Source organism: Ambystoma mexicanum, chromosome 6p (genome assembly GCF_040938575.1).
Source record: "Ambystoma mexicanum isolate Mex_15411 chromosome 6p, UKY_AmexF1_1, whole genome shotgun sequence".
Lineage (NCBI taxonomy): Eukaryota > Metazoa > Chordata > Amphibia > Caudata > Ambystomatidae > Ambystoma > Ambystoma mexicanum.
Genome location: NC_090935.1, coordinates 591,729,271 through 591,753,819, shown reverse-complemented (window position 1 = coordinate 591,753,819; position 24,549 = coordinate 591,729,271). Strand labels below are relative to the sequence as shown.

Below are 24,549 nucleotides of genomic sequence, written 5' to 3'. Positions count from 1 at the left end.
AGGAAACGGCGGCATGGCTGGACCTGCAGGGCTGTCCAGAGCGAGATGAGGAGCAGGATCACGAGAAGCACGATAAGTGAGGGGGATGCATTATGAATACTGGGGTGATAAGTGAGGGGGGAGCCCCAGCAAGAGACTGTGGAACATTCGAATTGTATTATGTCACTTTCAGACTTATTGATCTTGTTGGACTGGAATATAGAGAATAAAATGCATAAGTTGACTGGAAGCATTAGGCGCAGTGTACTTGTAGCAAACAGGAGCAGCAGAACGAAGGCGACAAACCCCCCCAGGAGTTAGTAGTAAGACAGCCACTAGGGCGGCTTTACCCTGCTGAGCCACGAGTATGGGCTATTGCCAGAAAGGGCTAGATGCGGGGGTGCCTGAGATCCAGGGATGAAACTGGGCAACAGTTGGGGAGAGTGTTGTTGGGATGGGGTAGGTAGAGGGGAGGGTGGGAGGTTGGGTGTTTATTGTGTTTTTAGTTACGGGGAGTTTGAGTTGGGAAACCAGCCTATATAGACGGGGAATACAATCGAATCTGGACTGCATGCGTGGGGGGGAGGAGTGGGACTCTGACAAGTCATGGGAGACCTTAAAATAATTACTTGGAATGTCAGGGGGCTCAATAGCTACTTAAAAAGGAATAAGGTTATGCTATATCTGCGCAGGCAGAAGGTAGACATAGCCTTGCTGCAGGAGACGCACCTGACACAGGTTAAGATGGAGATGATTGCGAAAAAATGGAAGGGGACGGCGGTGGGCTTGTCCTATTCAGCTTATGCCAGGGGAGTGATTATCTTGGTGGCGCTGCATGTCCCGTTTCAGCTGTTACAGACGATAGTTGAGTCGGATGGGAGGATGGTCATGACGAGGTGATTGGTGGAAAATTGCGAGATAAGCATTATAAATACGTATGCCCCAAATCAAAACACGGCGGCATATTTTAGAACCCTATGTAACAACCTTAGCATGTGTGTGGGGAGCGCGGTGATCTGGGGGGAGAGTTCAATTGTGTACTAAACCCTAAGGTTGATAGATCAGATGGGAAAATGGATAGACCCGCCCCAGCCGCTAGAGCGCTGCAGACATTGTTGGATGACTTTGGGATTGGAGATGTGTGGAGGTTGCGACAACCCCAAGAGAGGAAATATTCGCATCATTCTGCCCCGCAGCAATTATACACAAGGTTGGACTATGTCTTCGTCACACAAGGGATAATTATTGAAATCACGCAAGCGGAATATAAAGCGAGGGTCCTCTCAGACCACTCGCCTCTGATCATCGGATGGCAATATAGACCCCCGAGAGCGAGGATTCCGATATGGCGCCTCAGAGCAGAGGCGCTAAAGGACCCCTTCTTTAGGGAGGATATGAGGGAAGAGATTGTGAACTACTTTGAGACTAATACTGGTAAGCGCGGACTCGGCAGGCACATTGTGGGAAGCCTTCAAAGTTGTGATGAGAGGGGTAGCCATAACAAAATCCAAAGGATTGCAGGGAGGGATCCTGGCTGACCTGCGGGAAACGGAGGGAGAATTGGAAAGGGCACTGAAGGGGGAAAATAAGGAAGACACCAAACTGATACTCGGGTTTCAGCATAAATGTGCTGGGCACTGGGAAAGACTGTGTAACCTTAACTATAAAAAATATATAGAGAGACCGCATGCGGGAGGGGATAAACCAGGAAGGATCTTGGCATGGCTATATAAGAGTGAAACCCCCAGACCCACGATCAGAACGATAACGAGGGAAGATGGCAGTGTAGTGGATACCCAAGAAGGAGTTAACCAAGAGTTTGAAGACTATTACAGGCTACTATATGGAGATGATGGGGAGAGTAATTACGCGATGATAGCGGAAACATTGGAGGATATAGGATTGCCGCAGATCAGTGCGGAGGAGAGGGAGGAGCTAGATGCACGGATTACTTTAGAGTTAGAAGAGGTGGTAAGACAGTTGCCCACTAGCAAGACTCCGGGGGCTGATGGACTCCCAAGTGAATTCTACAAAATATTTAAAGGGGAGGTGCTACCTTCGCTTTTAGACATGTTGAATGAGGCATATGAGCTGGGCAGACTGCCAGAGTCACTTAGGGAAGCGATTATAATACCGCTTCCTAAACCTAATAAACCTGGGCATAGCTGTGGTTTGTATAGGCCCCTATCAATGCTAAATCAAGATAGCAAAATACTGACGGCCGTCTTGGCAAGTAGATTGAGGAGGGTTATTGGCAAATTAATACATCCTGACCAGACGGGCTATGTCCCGAACAGGAACATATCTAATAACCTCAGACGACTCCATCGGGTTATTGAGCATGGGAACGAGAATGACGGTGAATTGGCAATTGTATCATTAGACGCAATAAAGGCCTTCAACTTGGTAAAATGGCCATGGTTGTTGGCGGCCTTGGCGAGCAATGGAATGGGGCCTGGATATTTACAATGGGCGAAAATGTTATATAGTGAACCGTTGGCCAGAATTAAAACAGGAGCAGTGATATCCGAAAGATGGCAACTCCGCAGGGGTACCAGACAAGGATGTCCATGGTCCCTATGCTCTATATATTGGCCTTGGAACCCCTAGCAATATATTTGAGGCAACAATATGATACGATAGGTATTGCTGTGGGAGGGGAACGACACCTAATCTCCCTATATGCGGACGACATGCTGTTGTACTTGCGACACCCGGAGGAGAACCTTCTATACATCTTGGAAGTGATGGAAAGATATGCTGGGCTGTCTGGTATAGCGGTGAACCCTCAGAAATCTAGCATGTTCCCATTGGGTGGATACAAAGGGATCCCATTGAAACGGCTACCGGTGTTACAGATAGCATGGGAGGTTAGCACATTTCGCTATTTAGGGATAGATATATACCACACGGTGGAAGAGGAGCATAAGTGCAATACAGAGGTAGCCATTAAGAAGATTGAAAATTGCATGAGGTTTTGGGTGAAGCTGCCTTTAGAAAGGATGGGACGGGGGGCAATGTTGAAGATGGTGGTTCTACCTAGGCTTCTGCACTACTTTGGGAATATACCGCACTTGATACCCAAAAAGTTCTTTGTTAGATTGGATATTATGTGTAGGGATTTTCTTTGGCATGGCACACGGAATAGAGTGGCCCTCTGGAAGCTACAGAATTTCTATGAGAGAGGGGGTATAAAACTGCCTAACTATGAAGTCTATTATATAGCAAGCCTGCTGCAATATATGGCTAAATGGCTCTCAGAGGAGGTGACCTATGAGTCCAGGCTGTTTGGACGAGATTGTGCCCCATTCTATTTAAGGGAGATCATGTGGCTTCCCAAGACAGTAATGGAAGGGCGTCCCAAGATGATACTTGGGTGGAAGATGTGGAGTAGGGCTTGTCGGATGGAGAGCCCATCCCCGTGTTCCCCACAGGTACCATTGGTAGCACTAGCGGGGGAAGAGAAGCAACTAATGATGACAATCAGAAACCACTGGGAACCGGTTGGGATAGCAACAATGGGTGATGTTTGGCAAGAAGGGACTATAATAGATTTTGAGGCGTTGAGGGGGGAAACAGGGTTACACATAGGGCAGTATATCACGTATCATAGAATGGTGCAGAGAATCAAGAGGACATGGCCCGAAGTGGTACTGGAGGAAGAACCAGATGTCACCATAGATATAATCTATGACATAGCAGAGGGGGGACATGAGATATCCAGAATATACGAGATGATGATGTCCAAAGTAGGAAAGGAGGTAGTGCAACTAAGACAAGACTGGGAGGCGGAAGTGGAGCCCCGATGGATGATGGGATGTGGGAACGAGCCCAAGTGTACCATAAGATGGTGCCAAGGACTGCAAGACTAAAACAGATACAACTGTATATTACGCATAGGGCGTATATGACGCCCCAGAAGATAGCTAGGTTTAAAAACGTGGGACGGCAAGCATCCCCCAAACGTGATGAAGAGAATGCTGGTATGGTACAAATGTTTTGGTCATGCCCGGTTAGTGAGTGTTTTTGGAGCGAAGTGGCACACAGACTAGAAGAAAGAGGTATTAAGATTGTAATTGATAGAGTGTGGGCCTTTATTAGGGGGGTTCACTAGACCACAAAAACTCAAGCACGTGAGCAAACTAAAGGACCTGGCATATGTGCTAGCAAAGAGGACAATTGCTATGGGGTGGAAGACATGCCATAGACCACGACTAGAGGTATGGTGGAAAGATTTGCAGAAATGGGCTGAGGCAGAAACCATGATATGGCAAGAATCAAGTAGTGCTTGGGGGAAGGAAAAGACAGAGACCCTGATGGCCTGGAAATTATTAATAGCGGAGTTATTTGGGTCAATGCGAGATCCGACGGAACCCATGGCAGAGGACACCCTGTCACAAGATGCAGGAACAGAATGTGAGAAGGAGTAGGCTGAAAAAGGGGGGAGGGATAAGGGGTGCAGTGAATATAATGAAGTGATGCATAATTGAAATGTTACCATATGCAATGCAAGTTTGGTTTGTATTGTTTGTGTGAATAAACTAATAAAAACATTTTTCTTAAAAAAGAACTGGGTTCTAAAGTGGCAAAAAATGCCTCGTCTCTAGCTAAAATGAAAGCAGAGTATGGCTATTCTTGCAAAGGGGAGGACGGCATTCACTCAACCACTGTTTATATCCAAAAATATACCAGTTAGATAGCTAACTGTAAACAACAAGTGACTAAAACACATTTTCCATGAAGCAACAGTTGCCAGACACTGCAACCAACAAGAGGGTCTGTTGATTAATACAACTCATACATTACTATGCCATTCATTTGGTCAATGAGAAAAAAACTAAATGTTCCCTAAACATTGCCTCACTTATGAGCGTTTAGTGATACAGAAGGCTTTCATGGCTCCTCATGGTGAATTTTGCAGTGCTGCTTTTAAGAAAGAAACACCTACTCATGGAAGAATATTGTACTGTCATGTGTTACTCAGCTGTTTAGTATATTGTTCACATTTTTTGTTTCTGCCTCCCACACCTTCACACTCTTGTTATAATGTAACAATCAGCTTGCATTAATCCTATGTAAAGGTCCCAGCAATAGGACTGTTGCGATTGTAATAGCCGTTTTGTGTACTAGGTATGGCAAATGCACTGGTCTCATCCACAAAATTATATATTTACAAAAATTGCTGTTCATCCTAAGTTTAGATGAAAGAATAATATTTTAAATGCAACATTCGATTCTCTGGTCCACTAATAACCTCTAATGAAATTAAGATCGACAAACAAATAATTTACTTCTCTGTACTGTTCTTTCTGTTGGTTGTTCCTTGCACGGATTCCTCATCTATGATCATTCTATCCACAACACAGTGATTCTTTGGAAACATTTCCACCACCAGGGGATGCAGCCCAGCTCCATCCAACACCTCTACGTGCTGGACATGACATCAGGGCCATCATATATTGAGGCACACCATGACCTCAGTTACACTGTTGGTGTACTGGCTATCCGCTAAGAAGGGCAGGTAGGGAGGGCGATGAGGAATCCGTGGGAGAAAGCATCAGAAAAAACATTACTGAGGGGTAAGCAATTTGTTTTCCTAATAGATTTCTTACTCCCACCAATTCCTCCTCTATGATCGACTCCCAAAGCAGTAAGAAAATTTGGAGGAGGAAGGAGAGCAAAGGCACCATCTAGAAAACTCTGGAGGAACGCCCTACCAAAACAGGTGTCTTGTTCTGAAAGGGAATCCAAACAGTAATGTTTAGCAAATGTGTGCAGCGACGTCCACGTTACCGCCTGGCAGATGTCCACGACAGAACTCACTTTCTGCATGACAGAGGTGGCAGCCACTGTTCTGGTAGATTGGACTATGAGATGCTCAGGCACATCCTTCCCCAGCCAGATAAAAACACCCAGAGAATGATCCGCCATGACAGGGCACCAGCATAACCAACAAAAAGCTGATCATCTGTCCTAACACCTCTTGTCCGAGACACATAATAGCCCAGTGCCTGCACCGGTTCCAGCCAATGGAATGGTTCCTCTGCCTTAGAAGGATGAGATGGAGGATAACAACAAAGGAAGGTAGATCTTTTGCGAGAGATGAAAATACAATAAAACATTTGGAAGAAAAGAGGGCTTCACTCTCAAAGTCACCTTCTCTTTGGAGAAAACCAAATAGGGAGTTTTAACAAATAACACATGGAGCTCACTCACCCGTCTCGAGGAAGTGATTGGCAACCAGGAATATGACCTTAAGGGTGAGTAATCAAACAGAACATGAATGAAGGGGCTCAAACGGAGCTCCCATAACGAATGTCGAACCAAATGTAAATCCCATGCCAGAACTACAAATGGGTGTGCATGAAGCTGGTTACACAAATCGTGCAAAAACTGCTTGACAGTGGGGATTGTGAAGAAAGAGCCATGTTCCAGGGACTTCTCGAAAACCAAAATAGTGAGAGGTATCCTGTAACAGGGCCAATCTGCAGGCCTGCTTGGGGCATGGGCAGCAAAAAATAAATACATACAAACTGGCGATAATGGACAGAATAAGTGTTCAGATCCCTCTCCCAACACCAAGCCGAAAATCTGCACCACCAGCAGGCATAAATAGGCTTTGAGGCAGGGTCTCCGAGCTGAAAAGAGCACATCAAGGACGTCATATGACAAGTCCTACTCCTTGTATTTCAACCTCTCAGTAGCCAAATATGAAGGTTCAGGCTGCTGAGGCTCGGGTGGAGAACCCGCCCACCCAATTGGGAGAGTAGTCAAGTCTACTCGGAAGGCACCAAGGAGGGCAGATGGACATCTCCAGCAACTCTGGATACCACATCCCCTGCGCTTAGTCTGGAGCAATCAGGATCAACGTGGTTCCGAACAGGCTCAATCTCCTGAGAACCAGCGGAATGACAGGGATAAGGTTGGAACGAATGTCCACTCAACCGTCAGTGCAGGAACTCCTCACACTTCCTGTTCACACTGGAAGTGAAGAGATCCACTTGAGGAGTTCCTCAAAAGGATAAGTTCTCCTCCACAACGTCCTTGCAGAGTGCCAACTCGTAGGAGGCCGAAGGCTGTTTGCCCAAGGCATTTGCTGTGACAGTCTCTTCCGGCCGGATGGACTGCCATCGGAAAGATACCGTTCTCCAGAGCCCAGAATCATGATCACATTGCCTCTCTGCATTCAGACAAGGACCCCCACACCACCTTGTTTGTTGAGGTAGTGCATGGCCACTGTGTTGTCTATCAGCATTGGCACAGTTCTGTGTTTCACAGTGGGGAAGAAGGCATCCAGAGCCAGCCTAATCGCCCTCAGCTCCAGCAAACTGATGACACCAAGGGAGACCAAAGTCTGCTCACTGTCAGTTCTGATGGGCGAGCACCCCAACCTCTCAGAGATGCATCTGACCACCATCACCTGGGGCCAGGATTGACAAAACAAAGCACTTCTCAGCAGATTGTCTTTTACAGCCCACCACGTAAGATTCTTAGCCAACTGGTCCAAGGTCTGTAGAAGGTCTGATACGTGTTCCTGAAGCTATCTCATGTGCAGCCTCACCTCAAGGAACACTAGGTTGTAGGAGGCCACGAGGCCCAGAAGGTTCAGAAAGGCTGAGGCTGTGACTTGTTCCTGGAATTGAAGGGCATGGACCATCTGAAAGATGTTTGCCACTCAGTCCTCGGGCGGTAATGCCCTGCCCAGGCGAGTGTCAAAGACTGCCCTGAAAAATCAGAGAGGCTGGGACAACGAAACCCGAGGCTTTAAGCTCAGGGAAAACACCAAGCTGTGTATGTGCAGAGTAGGTGCTCCGACACTAGATCTGGGAAGCAACTTCAAACGAGCCAGTCATCCAGGTACAGAAAGACATGAATGCCTTCCCCTCCTGGGGCAAGCTGCCACCACTGCCAGCAGCTTGGTGAAACCCTTGGGAGCTGGAGAAAGACTCAACGGTAGGACTTTGAAGTGGTAGTGATTTTGGCCCACCACAAACCTTAAGTACTTCCGGTCTTTGATGGATAGGCACATGAAGGCGGCATCCTGAAGTTCCAGTAAAACCCACCAGTCCTACATATTGAGGGGTTACAAGATATGGGACAGAGTAACTAACCATCTTGAATTTGTCAGTGCAAAGGGACACATTCAGAAGCCGCAGATCCACTATTGGACGCAAACCCCTGTCCTCCTTTGGCACCAGAAAGCAGGTGGAATACCAACCACTGCCTCATTTTGAATGCATAACCAGCTCTATCACGCTCTTTGAAGGAAGCGGATGGATCCCCTCCAAGAGGATGGGTCTGGAGCCAAGTGGTTGGATTGAGGGCCATGGTCCAGGTGACCTCTCACAAATGGGCGACAGTAGCCCTGTTGGATGACCTGCAATGCCCAAGTGTCGGACGTTGTCTTGGACCATTATGTGCCTAACAGAGGGAGCCGTCTCCCACAGAGGATTTATGGCAGAAAATCATTGAGGTTTTTTGCACCTTGAGACAATGAGGGGACAGTGGCAGCCGCTGCTCCTTCTTTGGGGAATCTCCTGCCTTGCAATCTTCCCAGGGCTTTCAGGCCTCAACCACATGGAACATAGGAGGCACAAGGCATGGTGGGTTGTTGCATGGCCAGACAGAAGGACTTCACTGTCACCTTTGATGATTGGAACCTCTGGAGGGAGTCATCAGCTTTAGATCCAAACAAATTCTGTCCATCAAAGGGCATGTCTAAGAGTTTAGCCTGGACATCCTGTGCGAACCCCGGCATATACATCCAGGAGTGAGGTATTACCGTACATGTGGCCATGGATCTGCAGGCGGAATCAGCCGTGTCCAGTTCCAATTTTAAGATGAGAGGCTTCCTCCTGCAATCACGGACCATTGACAGGAAGCCCTCCAGCATCTCCCCCTCAGGGAAGTGCTCATCCCCCCCCATTGGCCACAGCAGACCAGACACTGAACGAGAAATTTGCCAGGCTGCAAGAGGCGTTTTAACTGTATGAAGGGCGAGGCTACCCTATGCAAAAAAATGTTCTTCCCACGGTGTCCAGCCTTTTAATCCCCCCCGTTATCAGGTGGGAGAGAAATAAGTGTGGAGGACATCAAGTTCAGAGTCGTGGCCTGTATCACCAAGTACTCAGGGGAGGCATGAGTGGACAAAAAGACTGGATCGGAGAGAGCAGGTCAATGCTTCCTAGCACAATTCCTGTCAACAGCAGGTGCAGAGGCAGGCCTCTTCCACACCTCTAGAACCATGGGCTCAACTGCTTCACTGAATGGTAGCAGAGTCTCCCATTAAGGGCCTTCATCCAGGATGTCCGTCAACTCAAATTGAATTTTGAATCTGGATGGAGCATATATGCCTAGGGTATCCGCCATCAGTTTCTGTAAAGACACCGGAGGCTTACCAGGCGTGGGACCTGCAAGAATGCCCAGTTCAGGGGAAGTCAAGGCCAGTCTTTGGCTGCCTCTGCCTTCCTCAAAGAATTCCTCCTGGAAATCCCGCTCTCTTCGCTGGGGACCAAAGGTTCGAACCCAAATGGCATCTGGTTCTCCACTTCATCCTAGATATTGTACATCTTCGCCATTAATGGTTTCAGAGGAAGAAGGGCATATTCCAGAGGGCGCCTCCCCCTCTCCCCCCAACGCCTACCAGTGCCGATTGGCCCTAGGGACAAAGTCAGAACCAGCGCCAAGACTTCCCTGCCCGGAGGTGGGGGTCTGACGGCATCCAGGACCTGCGTCCCTCTTATGGTCCAGGCCAGAGGCCATATGGTTGCAGGATCAATGGCCAGCAGGTACCCTGCTGGTCCCAGAGGACACAGTAGGACCCGTTGGTGATGATGACGTGGCGATCAGCACTGTTGCCTGAGACAATGGCGCCAAAGCCGCTGGTGCCTTGACAAACATGTCTAGCATCTTCAGACAAAATTGTTCCCATTCCTCAGAGAGTGGATAATTAAGTTGAAAAGGGTACCCGAGCCGCCTTCTCTGGGGAGACCCTTTTTAGAAGAGGACAAAGAATGCTGGTGGCAAGGATCCGCTTGGGGAGCGGGATCTCTTGTGCTGCTGCTTCTTGTCCTTCTCCTTGCGTGGGGGGAAAACTCCTCTTTGGAACACGACCTAACAAGACTGCCCAATTTCACCCATCGCCTTGAGGAACTAGGTGAAGAACTTTTGCTGCACATTCCCGTAGATACTTCGGGTACATGGACTGGCATTGACCGTAGCCCTGGATTTTGTGCTCCTCGCTCAAGCAATAGAGGCAAATCAGATGCAGATACATTACCGACGCCTGTCGGCTGCAATCCACGCACGGCTTGAAACCTGAGGCCTTCACAGAGTTGGGCCGGGCATTATATAAATTTGAAAAACTCCACACGCATGTTGCTGATAGCAAACTGAGTGCTGCACACACGAAAAAAAGGAACTGAGGGGACAGGGTCACAATATATACTGGCACTTACGTCATATCCCGTGCAGGGCATGTAGAGGCATATGACAGAGCTGACATGGAGCTGCGCCCCCAGGCGGCAGAATGAAGATCAGCTGCGATGCGGAAAGGATTATTATAGTTGAGGAATCCCTGGGAGGAAGGAATCCATTAAAATATACATTTTAAGAGGTTAACTAACCAAGCACCACATCATTTAGGTGAGCAACACAGTTAATTCCCATAATATGGGTGAGCAACAGAGTCCCCCAATCATTTCTTTCAGATTGGCGAGTGGCACAGCGGTTATTTTGAATTATTCAGTCTTGAGGGCCCTATATAAATAAGCATGAGAAATGGACACATACACAGCATGCTAATTTCATCTGTAAACTTAATGATTCAGTCTGATGAGACAATGATTCATTTACATACAATCTTCTGTGGGAAATAAAAAAAAGGCAAAAACACAGGATGAGATTTGATGAGCCGTTTAATCAATTGCCAGGCCTCAAATCTAAAGACAATGAGATTCGAAAACTACAGAGGGTTGGGAACATAGAAACGGTACCACTCTAAAATGCCAGATAAAAGCCACTGAATGCCTTCAAAAGATTTAGAATAGAGAATATAGCTATATGCACCGAGACACTGTTTGTACAATGCCTATCATACCAAATGAAACTAACAAATATTGGCCACAAAACAATAGAGAAAACATGGCCTGAAAGATTAGCAATTCAGGCAAACCTGAGCTGCAAATTGGAGCAACACTGCTTGGATTTGTTGTACAGGATGACCTGCATATTGACGTTTCTTCCTACTGTACACCATCCCGAAACAGGCCATTTGGAGCTTTTGCTTATAGCAGAGTACTAAATCTGAAATGTAATCAAACTGTTCTTGAAAGGTAGATTAACCTGCACAATACTTGTTTGCAAACACTGCAAGTTTTTTCAACCAAAGAGAACCAGAGCTCCAGATAAGCTTTAGGAGTTTATTTCTTAAATCTGGAAGTGAAATTATTTTTTTTAGGATAAAACAGTATGTCTCTTCCCGATGGGGGTATCTTTTAGGTGAATACAAATATATTTGGACTCTAAAACGAAAATTTGTTTTGGAACCCATACTTTCTTGCACCTAGGAATACATACTTGGGAATTAAGAGATACGTGTCTGTCTACCTTATAGTTCCTCTTCAAATCAGGCGGTGATATTAGAGATCCTTTCTGTGGCCCTGCTAAAATCATTAATCCAAACATATTCATGGAACTGTGTGCGTAGAAGACATGACTCAGCTCTTACTTATCCACTGTTTGCTATTTCTGTTGTTGCAAGTATTTTTACCTCCTATTTTTTAAGTTGGGGAGTATTTGCGTGTTTTTATGAAGTAAAAGTGGATGCTGTGTCACGTACATACTTTGATGAAAAGAACCAACTTAAAAACTAAATTTCTTCAGAAATTACCAGCTAAGCCAAGTGCTGCTACGTGGAAATGAGAAAATAAACAGACTCCTTCTGCACTCCAATATAAAGTAAAAATGAAAACAGCTCCACCCTTTCGAAAAGTCGATAATTTAACCAGTGTGAACTGCTGCCTTGTAAGAAATCTATTTTAGGTGATGTGGGATTTTGTCTTAGGAAATCAATTCAGGAGTAATTAGGGACCTGAAATTGAGTAACCAATAAACATATTTGTAGACACTCTCAAATTCAAAAGCCCATTAACAGGAAACCGCAGGAATGCAAAGCTGTCGGAAAAAGCTTTGTAACATTGCAGTAAATTTGTCAGCATCACAAAAATATACTGAGGAAGGTAGAGAGAGCACAACAGCAATGCCAAGAGACCAGAACAGAGTAACAAACTTCACAAACACATTTTCAAATAGCTTTATTCAGCGAAGCCTTTCTGCTCTATTAACCACAGCAAACAGCTGCCAGCCCCGCTCAAAGACATAATCAACAACCACAAAAGTAAAATGGCAGACTAAGAAAGAAATGTTGGCAACAACTCCACAGAGGGTCAAAGCTATTCTCTATGCAGTCGTCTTGTGTGCACTCATGGTTGGGAACGGTAAGCCAGGGAAGATGCAGGCACGGCAAGCATACAGAAGTTGATCAACATATAAAGTGGCAAACAGAAAGAGAAATAGAATAATAACTTGCTTCACTTACCCCCTTCTGTTGCAATTTTCAGAGGACTAGAAAAGTGTAACGTTATTTTGCCAAAGCCCCATTCGATTACTCACCTTGGCTTGCTAAGCGGCAGGCAGGCTTCAGCCAGCAATGGGGAAGATCAAGATAAATATCAGTGGTTGCAAAGAAATGTACAGTCCCGCCTTTTCATTAGACTGATCATCTTTTGAGACAAACGACGCAAACGATTATGTGAGAACGAGTCCTTACTGAACTGCACGCCCATACATCCTCTGTATTAAAAGGGGATCTTCCTTTTCCCACTCAATGTGCAGGGAGGCAATGTAGCTCTAGTTTTGGTGTTTAGAAAATGCGCAGAAATGGGTAGCTAAATGTTGCAATAATGCTAGCTGGAATTGCCATGACGGCTGTTCTTTTAAACCCATCCCAGTAGTGCATAATTTACTGTAGCATAAACCCACAAGACAACCTAACTGAAGTGCTTAATTCCAATGGTACTGTATTAGCTACGAATTGAACCTCAGTTACGTTCACTTCAGTTTCCCAAATATGTGCACTGCAACACAATCTCTCTCTCTCCCTCTTTTCCCTCACCCCCTTTCCCCCCAACCCCACCCAAAGGAAGTGCTCACCTTGCTCTTTAGTAAAATCCTTCTCGGACATGGTCACAGGTAAAAGCAGTTCTCCAACAGGAGGGTGGAGACTAACGCTGAACTGGTCCTCCTTGGTACTAAACAAGAGAAAGGAGCACAGTATAGTTGGTTTGCTAATAATATCCAAACTTACATTGGGTGTAATACAACAGACTAGCAGATGCATTCATTTTTATAGACATCAACATGATAAAAGGCTTGCTCAGATACCAATGTGATTCTTACTGGCAATCTGCATGTTTGGCCACATGCCCTGTCGGGCTATCTAGCCAGCTGCCGCAGCCACAGCTGCACATTTCCATGTCAGTCATACTCGACGATTCACAGACAGGGAGGAATTCATTTGCGCTAAAAGGGCCAAAGAAATCAGGGATGCAACAAGACTCAAATGATGCTTATTGTGACTTTGTGTGATGCAAGCGCTGACCACATTCCCACACCCAACTGTGAAGATCCAAAACATCACTCAAAACAGATCATACATGATGTACAAATATTTAAGCACAGTTCAAACTATGTTTCAATGCGTACCGTTCGATTTACATCACACATGGCAAGAAGAAAATGGTTACAAAGAGTTTAACAATCACATGTTAGCCACACACAAGGCAGCGTAGCTGTACCTGGTAAGTTGAGCCTCCTCTGCATTCTGCAGGGGCTCCGGCAAAGGTTGACTACTGCTGATTTAGGTTATTGATTTCGTGTTCAAAATGCCATGTATACTTAGTAGTCACAGTTATCCACTTGGGCTCTCGAAAGTTTAGTGGGCTTGAATCTGACAAAGGGTTACACAAAGGCGTACAAAAGAAATCAAGTTGTCCTTGCTAAGAAGTGATGACATGACATCCTGGCCGGCTCGGCTCTTTGTGCTTTTAATGGCGATAATGTTACAAAGCAAGCAAAGGACAAGATGCATTTGTAGCAAGTAATAACAATAGGTCCATCTATACTGGATGCAATAAGAACTCTTTCTAATGTCCAGACTTAAATAGACTCCGGCAATCGGCATCATCATACGAGTCTCATTAAAGCTCAAACAATGCTGTTCTTTCACAAACATTTCACATGTTCCACCTGATAAAAACACTTGCCATTCCGTTGCACTAGTTTGAAATAGATGGAAGACACTGGACTAAAACGGAAGGTTGGAAGACCTGTAGTCTGGTCCCCAAATTAACTGCGACTCTACAGACACAAGAGATACAACTTCTGTGGCAACATCTCCCAAGCATCTCCACGGGGCAAAGGGAAGCCTGGATTAGCACCGTCAGGCAGTGGCGGGTGCAGCGGGTTAGGCGCACCTCCATTAGGAACGTTAAAAGAAGGGGAAGTTCGTGATTTTCCCATCTGGCTAGAGTGAGTTTCAGCTCTTTGCCAGAGCTCTTTAATACGCATTAAAAGAGGGATTTACGGGCCAGTGAGCTGATTTGCGATACAAAAGAACAAATGCCTTACCTGTCGATAATGTTATTTATGATGGATATTGTTATTCCTCCCACAAATACCTATTTTATTTTACAGTCTTTATAACAAAAATGTTATATAGAATGAATATATAATGAAAATGATATAACGAAAAACGTAACGAAAATGTATGTGGGGTGGGGTAAAGGGTTAAATCTTGTGGGGAACCGTTTGGGGTGGTAGGTCTTTAGGGGGCAAACGAGGGCTTAAGGGGGACCCCCCAAAAAAAGACAGAAAAATGGGTTATGTTTTGTCGTTATATAATTTTCGTTATATGTGCATTCGTTATAAAATGATTCGTTAGGAAGACATGTTACCGTCCATCCTGACACAAATCAACTCCAGAAACTATTTCTCTCAGTCAGAAGGTGGCACCATAGTTGCCGGAAGTGACATCAGGGCCATCGTTCATGGTAAAATACTGCATCCTGAAAGCCTGAGGCACATAAGTCTGCAGTCAAAAAGCCACACAAGTCTGCAGACAAAAAGGCACATGCAGTGCATCGGGCTTCCAGGGTTGCAGTGTCCAGACCGCAGGAAGGAGGCAGCCGGGGATTGCAGCAGGTAAGTGGGAAGGTGGTTGCGGTACTGGTTAGAGATGATTGCTATGCAGAGGAGGATTTTGGGGCGTGAGCTCCCTCAAAGGTAATGGGAGAGGGCCAGTTAGAAAAGGCAGAACCTGCAGAATATTGCCTTTTGGTCTGAAATTCCCAGGTGCAGCCTTTTCTAACCGGCCTTTGGACATAGATCCCAGGACCGAATATACAGAGTGACATTTCATCAGTTTGTGTTTCAAGGCAGAGGTTTAGAGTAACCAACAGTCACTTGATCCCCAAAATTTGGAGTGCGATTGGAAACAATTCTAATTAATATCATGAGGTATGAATGCAGGGCAAAAGGAAGGGCGATGCGGTCTCTGGGGAGGACCAACTGTATTTATCAGAAATAACATTACCGTAGGTAAGTAATCGGTTCTTCTAGTGAATACAATCTGCCCACAATGACTTCTCTTTGAAAGACTCCCCAAACTGTAGTCTAATAGGTAGGGTGACGATGAGTTGGATTCAACAGGAAGTATTGAAGCACTGATCTGCCCCCTGAAGCATATTCAGCAGCCAGCTGAACCAGATCTATGTTTAGTGAACCATGGAGCAAGGCCCAAAGTAGCTGCTTGACAAATTTCATTTTGAGACAAACCTCTTTGCAAAGAGGACATAGCAGCCTGAACCCAGACATGTGCCGAGACTCCTTCAGGGACTTCCTTCTTAGCTAACTCAGATTAAGACTTTCTGGAAAGGGATGATCCACCTATAGATGGTCAGTTTAAGGATCACTTTGCAATCCTTGGGTCAGAAACGTCAGTTTACAGTTGGTCATCAATCTTGAATTCAAATGTTCTGCACAAGTAACATTTCAGAACACTTATAGGATCTAATATGTAGAAACACTCCTCCACCTTTGAACATTAAATTCTAATACTGCCATTGACCAGAACGAAGGCTTGAAATCAACAGCAACGAAGGGGAACAAGAAAGAACCTGCAGCTTTAAGACTATGCACTGAAGTTATAGCAATCAAGAAGGCAACTTTAAAGGAAAGCAAGCCAGGAATGGCTAGGTTACAGCGGAGATGGCTAGGTTACAGCGGAGATGCCATCAGCAAAGTGAGCACCACCGCAGAGCAATAAAGGGCTTTGGTGGAAAAGCATTTATGAGACCTTTGAAATTTAATGGAAAGAAGGATGCGGTATGTGGGCTCTGGCACCAAAATGTTCCAGCAGACAGGAAAACTATTATGTTCATGGCATTAGAAGAGGCTGCTTATGGTGCCAGGGCAGTTGGAGGTCTCCTGAGGGGGCACTGGCACTGAATTATTCAAGGTCAATGGCAGCAGGTGAATATCTTTAGTGCAGGAGCATTAACATCTTCCATTAATAAGCACAAGCGAACAAGCGTAGCAAGACAGCTGTGAGTAGTGTAGGGGAAATCGGGAGGTACGCCAGCAAGAAAGTTAAAAAAAAATAATAGGTTGATATGGGGCATTTTAAAGGAAACATTTTTAAGAATAATGGGTTAAAAAGCCATATAATTTACTATTTGTTCTCTAGGTTAACAAATGAAAAAATCCAGTAGATTCCATGTCACCAACAGCACACAGGAGCATTTGACAACATTTTTATGCTGCCTGTGCCCACAACATACACCAGCATTGCCATTGAAAGTCATTTTTATGCAGCTGCACTCACAACAGTTGCCAGAATTGTCACTGACGCACAGTCTATAATATATGTCATTTCCCAGTGTAAATCACTCATAAAAGGGCAGTCACTGTTTATAGCAGCGGGGTCACTGTAAATCACTTTCATGAAGCTGTGCGCACAATCTATGACACTATGATTACTGTAAATCACTTTCATGAAGCTGCGGTCACAATGATTAGGAAGGATACAAGACGTGGAAGTTCATGCTTTTTCCATCGGGCTAGAGTGATGTTTAGCTCAAGACTCGGGGGCCTCCCATTAAACTACATTGGATGATGTTGCACAATTAGAGTAAGCCAGCTATGTTACTATTGATATGTTTCATGATGCATCCTCATGCCGCCAAATACATGGATGCATTGCTAACACACACACCCCAAATCATGTGACACTGCAAATATGTAATTTCGATCACACAGCATGGTTACGGGCAGTCGTGTGCACAGCCAGTCTGCATATTGTAACTAAGTTTCTGTGGCAAAGTGTGTGAATAATTTGGCATTTATTAATAAATAAGCATTCTCTCATACAGTATTTAAACAATTCAATCAGTGGAAAATCACCCTCATTCAGTAAATATATATACTATAGGAAATCGTATGAAGATAAATAGCACAATGGTTCCTGGCTGCTTTGTCTAAAATCAACCAGCATTCTGGAAAAATAAAAATGGTCACAGATTTTTATATTTAACACCTGTCTGTAATAGTGATGAAAGCATGCAACTATTTCAAGCACATGATGCTGTGAAGAATCCTACAGACACCTCACTAAAGCCCTACCTAAACTCTCCTACCAGGTGGCCAGGGAACGGCAGACACTTCCTGATCCTGACCATGGGGGTGGTGTACTGTGGGACAATCACTTGGCAGGAGACAAGGCCCAGGGTGGCAAGGAGATCCCATGGGATGAGACACATTATTTGTCTTTTAAAAGAGAGAACCTTTTTCAGGTTGGCAGAACAGGTAATGGCCTATTGTCATTATAATGTATCTGAACCACATATGATCTGTGGCTATGAACGCAAATGCCATTGAACCTGAACAGACCTTAATAACAAAAAGACCATGTATGTTATTTCAGGATAAAAAATCCTCCCTACTCCCAAAGGTATAATGGAAAAGAAAGCAGAAATATTGAGTTAAACAGAATGCCTTCCTCTGTAACAATGAATTCTAATGGATCATCCTTAAATGACCTGAAGGGAAGTACATCTACCCTTAAAATTAAGTAGTTCCTTAAAACAATTGACTTTGTTGTTGGGAACTTCAAGTCCCATAATCCCATAAGTACTAGAGCGAGGAAGAGGGCTAAAGAGGCATGTTGTAGCAGTAGAAAACTGAAGATACGGGACGATCCTTGTAGAAATGCACTTTAGGTCTCAGAGAGATGTCTTAATGGCAAGCTGCGCACTCCTACCCCAAAGATCACCCATAAGGACCTTAAATAAGTGAATTATAAGGTATATTTGGGAATGTGGTATCTGCGCTCTGCCTCTACAAAGTTAGGGAATGTATCCTTGTCGATCAAAATCAAATCTTAGATAGAACATTTTTTTCAAGAAACATTACAACAAGTGTTTCTTTATTGATATACCGATGTGGTGGTCAGCCGAAACTTGTTTCGACCCTTGGGTTGTCCTCAAGGCTGCCATGCCAATTATAATTACACAAATTCTAATGGGTCACAGGAATATTAGTATCCATAATATAATGAACATAAGCAGTAATAAATACAAAGAATGTTGTTCGAGAAATAAAGATCCAAAGCAAAAATTATTTAAAACCCCAGATGGTCATGTCAAATGCAAAACAAATTAAAAATAAGTAGGGAACACAAATTAAAGGTGTTTTTGATGAAGAAATACAATAATTGAATTATTCCTAATGCAACCCTATATAGGTAATTACCTGGGGGTGGGGGTTGTTCACCATAAGAAACCATGCACCGCCTGTTAATGTCATAAGATTAATTGAAAAAATGTGTGTCCACTTGATTAACTTCACTGTGCTCTTATATGTATCTTGAGCTTGTAGTGACAAGCAAGGTCTTCAAACTGTTGTGAGGAATTGCTATTGCATGCCTAAGTCTTTTATGGTCTAGCTATTAGTCACATGCCCCGTGAAGGAAAGTGAATTACCAAAAAGATTTGCACTCATCCTAGTATTCAAGGTCCGAAATTTGATTGACCTACAGCAAGGTATAGGTAGGATACTATAAATATTTTGCACTTCAACGAATTAATGGACTAATTAAAATGATAAATTGAACATACCCTGTCAATGCGTGTGCATGTATCAATATAATTCCGTATACATCCTTCGATTGCGTTGATGGTTGTCACAATAATTACATCTCATCTGTTAAAAAAAATTAAATAAAAATATAGGTTGTCATTGTAAATGACCCCTCCTGTTGTAATCTTAATTGAAATCTCAAAGTGGACATATGTCAGTTTGTAATGTAAATCTTACCCCGGGCCGTTTGGCTGTATCACGAACAAATGGATGTTCACAGTAAAGGTGGGGACAAAGGATTGTCCAGTTAACTTGACACGAAATTAGCGTTTAATAGGTTCAAGACCTGTGATAGTAATCAATGTATCAGATTCCTGGAATAACCCAAATGCATTAGCGCAACATTAATTCCCAGAATAGGGGATAAATCCAAACACTTACCAAAATGCCAGCAATATCTGGTTCAAATATCACTGGCGTTCCACGCGTGTAGTGTGCGCGAACGCCATTAATATTGGTCTGTGAGAGCGACGTGCTGCATATGACGTCACCCGCCTGAAGACGTCAGTGCGGATGGCATCACACGAGTTGTATTGATGACATCATATCCTTACATCTGGATCCAGTGGAAACAAAGAGATATGGTTACAAGGATTAAAGCCATAGGGACATGAACTAATGTGTGCGCCATGGTAATAAATGTCATCTCATGTCCTTTATTGTATTAAGGACATCATGTATTTATCATCTCATTTGCGCATTTGCGATGCAAATGAAAAAATATAGCAATTTAATAATTGCAGAAATTCAGCTCGTGAGGAGGACATCAGGTTGGTTCAGTTCACACTATATAGTATGTATAGAGGAATTACTACCTTAGTATTAACGGTTATGACTAATGCCAAACTGAGTGGAGTAGTATGTATGACGTTGTATTGTTGTATAACTTGATACAGTTTGGAATCATTAGGTGCACGTAAAGAAATCAAACACTATCAGAATGGTACCCAATGTTAAAACTAAGTCAAAGGTTGGCAGAAATCAGTTTTGAAAAATACTAATGAGATGACTATTAATACTGAACGTAATGTTAAGAACGTTGGGTAGAACACGATTTAGCTTAAATATGAGAGAGAATACAAAATAATTCTATAGGCAGAAATGCCATTGTAAAACTCATGTTAATTATCTGATGTTGTGTTGCACAATTTCTAGCAATCTGGCCAGTTAAAATATCAGAAGTAAGGAGTAAGTTTAAGTACAGATATAAATGATCCATAAAATAATCGATTTAGATTGGCAAACACAGGCTGAAAATGGTCTAATGGTGCACACAACACCTGGTGAAAAGTAGTTGGTGAATCACAGGAAAATAAAACAATCCAAGATATTAATAAAAGTCATGATATAAAATATCAATATCTCCTCAAGCATACATATACGTAACTGATTTAAGACTAAATTTCTCAAGTTAAGTATCATTAGTTATTGACTGTTATAATCTCCTTCACAGTACAACGTACTGTGGAAAGGATTAGTACAATTAGTAACAAGAAAACACTCGTCTCATTGTCTGTATTAAGACCCAAGTCAACACATCGAAAGAGACAAATGTATCTGCTGTCCATTTGTCTCAGTTTTAGTTGTAAACAACCTCCCCTCTTTCCTCTCTTAGATCTCATTAATGCTATAAATTGAATTTGTGATTTATGGGCAAATTGGTGGTTCTGTTGCCAGTGCACTGCTAACAGTATCGGTTGGTCCTGGCTATTCAAACTAGAGAGGTGCTCTCTGATCCAGATACGCAGTTGGCGAATTGTTCTTCTCACATAGATCTTTCCGCAAACACAAATTATTGCATAGACCACACGTGTAGTCCTACAGTTGATAAAATCCTTGATCTCAATGGTGGTACCAGAGAGATCAGTAAATTGTGAACAATCTTGATGTGAATGCTTGCAAATTGTGCAGGTCCCACATTTATGAAACCCCTCTTTGGTTTAAACCAACTGAAGCCCTCTCTCCTGGTCTGATTACCAGTGTCCAAGAAAGAGGGACTAATTGGTCCTGTCCAGGTAGTATTTCAGAGCACGTCTGACATCCAGATAGTGCAACATCTTCTGAGGCTCATGCTTGGGGTCGGCAAAGAATGTGGGTAAGAGTATCTCCTCATTGAGATGGAAGGAGGAGGTCACCATGGGTAGGAACACAGGGTGCGCTCGCAGGACAACCTTGTCCTTTTGAAAAGTGGTGTAGTGCTCTGATGCCACCAGAACCTGGATCTTGCTGACTCTGCGAGCGGAGGTGATGCCCATGTGTAGGGCTGTCTTTATGGTGACCAGCCTGATGTCTGCGGACACCATTGGCTTGAAAGGATTGTGCGCCAAGGCGCCCAACACAGCATTGAGGTCCGACACAGGGTGTGGTCTCTTTATAGGCGGGTAGAGCCTGTGGAGGCCTGCCAGATGTCGTTTGACCACTGGGTTGGACGAGGAGAAAAAGCCCTCCTCCAAATTCCTGTAAGCCCCTATGGCTGCCAGATTGGTGCGGCATGTGTCCACCTGTACGCCAGAGTGGGCAAGGTGTGCTGAGAAGGAGAGCACATCGTCCAAGGTGCACCTAAGCGGGTCGATCCCCTTAGAGTCGGCCCAATGACAGAATCTAGACCATTTACTCCTATATTGGCTCTGAGTAGCTGTAACGCTCACCTGGTTCCCTCGGAGGCGTGGGTCTTGGCTGGGCGGTGAAACCGTCTTCAATGTTAGGCGTAGGGTTCGTTTGGCTCCCTGGTTTGGCCCCCTTCTCACCGAAAGCTTGACTTGGAGGGTGAGATGTCTACAAGTGGAAAAATCAGGGGATTAGTAGCTGGAAGGTTGGATGAAGTCTCTACCCCCACACTCTCTCCTCCCGTGGTACTCGGTTGCTAACTGTGCTCACCTTAAATAGGTGAATGCCGGGCTCTCCATCCTGCGTCTTGTGCAGGGGCTCTGGGTCCATTTACTTCACTGGATTTGGGATCAGCCTCTTGATTGCAGAGGGTAAGTAGAGAGCGATGCCGCCGTTAATTGCACGAGCGTATTTTGCATATATCAAAGTCCTTAATGTCTCTTTTAATGTCCCTTTTCTGCAGGGTTCACTGAGAAGGAATGATGGCGAAAGAATGCCAAAGTTCGTGGAGGCACGTAAGTAGAATGAATGCCACAGTACTTTAATGCGCACCTTAATGTCTTTTCCTTTCAGATGGAGAATGATGAAGGCGCCGGAGATGATGCCCAGGTTTGTGCCGAAGAGTGAACAAGATGATGGAGCATATGAAGGCACGTAAGTAGAAAGTCTGTTCTAGGCCTTTAAACGCACCTTAATGTCTCTCTTTTGCCTTGCAGGAGGCGGAGTGCGGTGCGAGCTGACTTTGGAGCGTACGTCGCACAGGTAAGCCGTTCAGAAACAGAACGTTACTAACCAATGTTCTTTTGTCTTTGCAGGGCTCGATGGCGGAGAAAGAATGCGGCAAATACCTTAAACACTCCGGTGGATCGGGTAAGTTGAAGCGCTGACCTTGACTTTGCTAATCTGTGTTTTTGTTGTTTTGCAGATGCTGCTGAAGATTGGATTCTCATCAGGTAAATCCGGAGATTTCGCGTTCACAGGAGCCGGAATGGAAGATTCCCTGGAGCTGACACGGTGAGCGTCCTGCTGCTGATGCAGAATAACGCGAAGCACGTTGCACCAATCGGGTGTGGTTTAAATAGTGCACAGGAGTGCTTAGGCATCTTCTTCCACAGCCTCGCCCAGGTAAGAAAAAAAGAGTTCCAGTTTCTAGAAGTGTTCCAGTCCTAGGGAGTGGTGCCAGCCCCACCCAGAGGAAAAGTAGTTCCTGCCAGAAGAGGATGAAGACATCATCTTGTCGGTAAGGAAGCAGCATGGTCTGCTGCAGGTAGGTCCACCCAAGCATTTCTGTATTTGCTATGAGCCCGGCGCTTCTTGTGCCGGGACCAGTCCCCACAATGAGCCTGGCACCACCGGTGCCAGGACAAGGCCCAAAAGGTCCCTAAAGGGACTTGCTGGCGTCTGCAATGAATGTTGTGAGCCTGCTTCCAAGGGCATTGGGCTGCTCCTGACTCCTTGGAAGCAGTGGTCATGACAGTAGCCTTGCTTCTAGCCCCCTGGATGATCTCCAGTTTTGCTTGAGAGAGGTTCAAGTGGTTCAACGTGACCTGCTCAGGAACCACGCTGCAAAAGGCTAGTTTGTGAGGAGCGGGTAGAGTACCCTGACCCCCTGCTGGGCCAGGAGAGGAGCCGGGCCCAGCGGGAGGTGAATGGGTGGCATATCCGATAGGTTGTGTAGCTCGGAGAACCACTGTCTCGCCGGCCACCATGGAGCTATCAAAATGATGCTGAGGTGACGAGATTCCTTTATCTTGCAGATCACCCTGTGGACCAGGGGTGTGGGTGGGATGGCGTATGCTGTCATGTCATTCCACCTTATCTGCAATCCGTCACCAGGGAGCCGGAGCCCAGCCCCTGCCAGGAGGCGAACTGCTGGCATTTCCTGTTGTACCAGGAGGCAAACAGATCCGCTTGCGGATGCCCCAGCTGAGAAAGATCTCCTTCATAACCAGGTCGTTCAATTGCCACCTGTAATTGTCCACCAACAGTCTGCTGAGCCTGTCTGCCTCCAGCTTGGCCTCCCCCGGGAGGAGGACGGTGGTGTTGTTCTCCAGTGCCCACTCCCACATGCTGATGGCTAGATTGCACAGTGAAGGGGATCTGGTACCCCATGCTTGTTGACATAGTAAATGCTGGTGGAGTTGTCCGTCTGGATAAGAACTGCCTTGCCCTCTATAAGAGGGAGAAAGGCCTCGAGAGCCAGCCATATGGCCTTCAATTGAAGCCAATTAATGTGGGACTCATGCTCCTGCCGATTACAGACTTCATGGATGCTGTGGCTGTCCAGAGTGGCTGCCCAGCCCTCTAGGGAAGAGTCTGTAGTAATGGTGACCTGAGGGGCCGGCTGCCGGAAGGGCTTGCCCTGCCGCAGGTTGAAGTCCGCAGACCACCACTTGAGGTCCGGGTGGAGAAAGGGAGGAATGTCGACTGGCTCTTCTTGGGAGCCCTTCTCCTGATTCTATGAGGCTGCAAAGTGCAGCTGTAATCTCCTCATCTTGAGCCTTGTGTGGGGTACGGCCAGCAGGACCGCCACCATTATACCCAACAGATGTTGGTACGACCAGGCCAAGGTCACTGCCCTGGAGAGGAAGTGAGAGGTGGGTTTCTTGATGGCTGGGATTTTGTCCTCTGAGGGAAAGACTAGTTCGTGTCCCAGATGAGGGCCAGGAAGGTCAGGGTCTGTGTGGGCTGCAGCTGAGACTGCTTGAG

At 45.2% G+C, this 24,549-nt stretch overlaps 1 protein-coding gene across 1 annotated transcript in view; it reads right to left on the bottom strand.

The window, feature by feature from the left end:
* AP3B1 (adaptor related protein complex 3 subunit beta 1) overlaps positions 1 to 24,549 on the bottom strand; it is a 2,743,269-nt gene that overhangs the window by 264,582 nt on the left and 2,454,138 nt on the right. Inside the window, exon 25 of the mRNA XM_069627424.1 lies at positions 13,192 to 13,289. Coding sequence (XP_069483525.1) covers positions 13,192 to 13,289 — 98 coding nt within the window. The remainder of the gene's footprint in view (positions 1 to 13,191; positions 13,290 to 24,549) is intronic.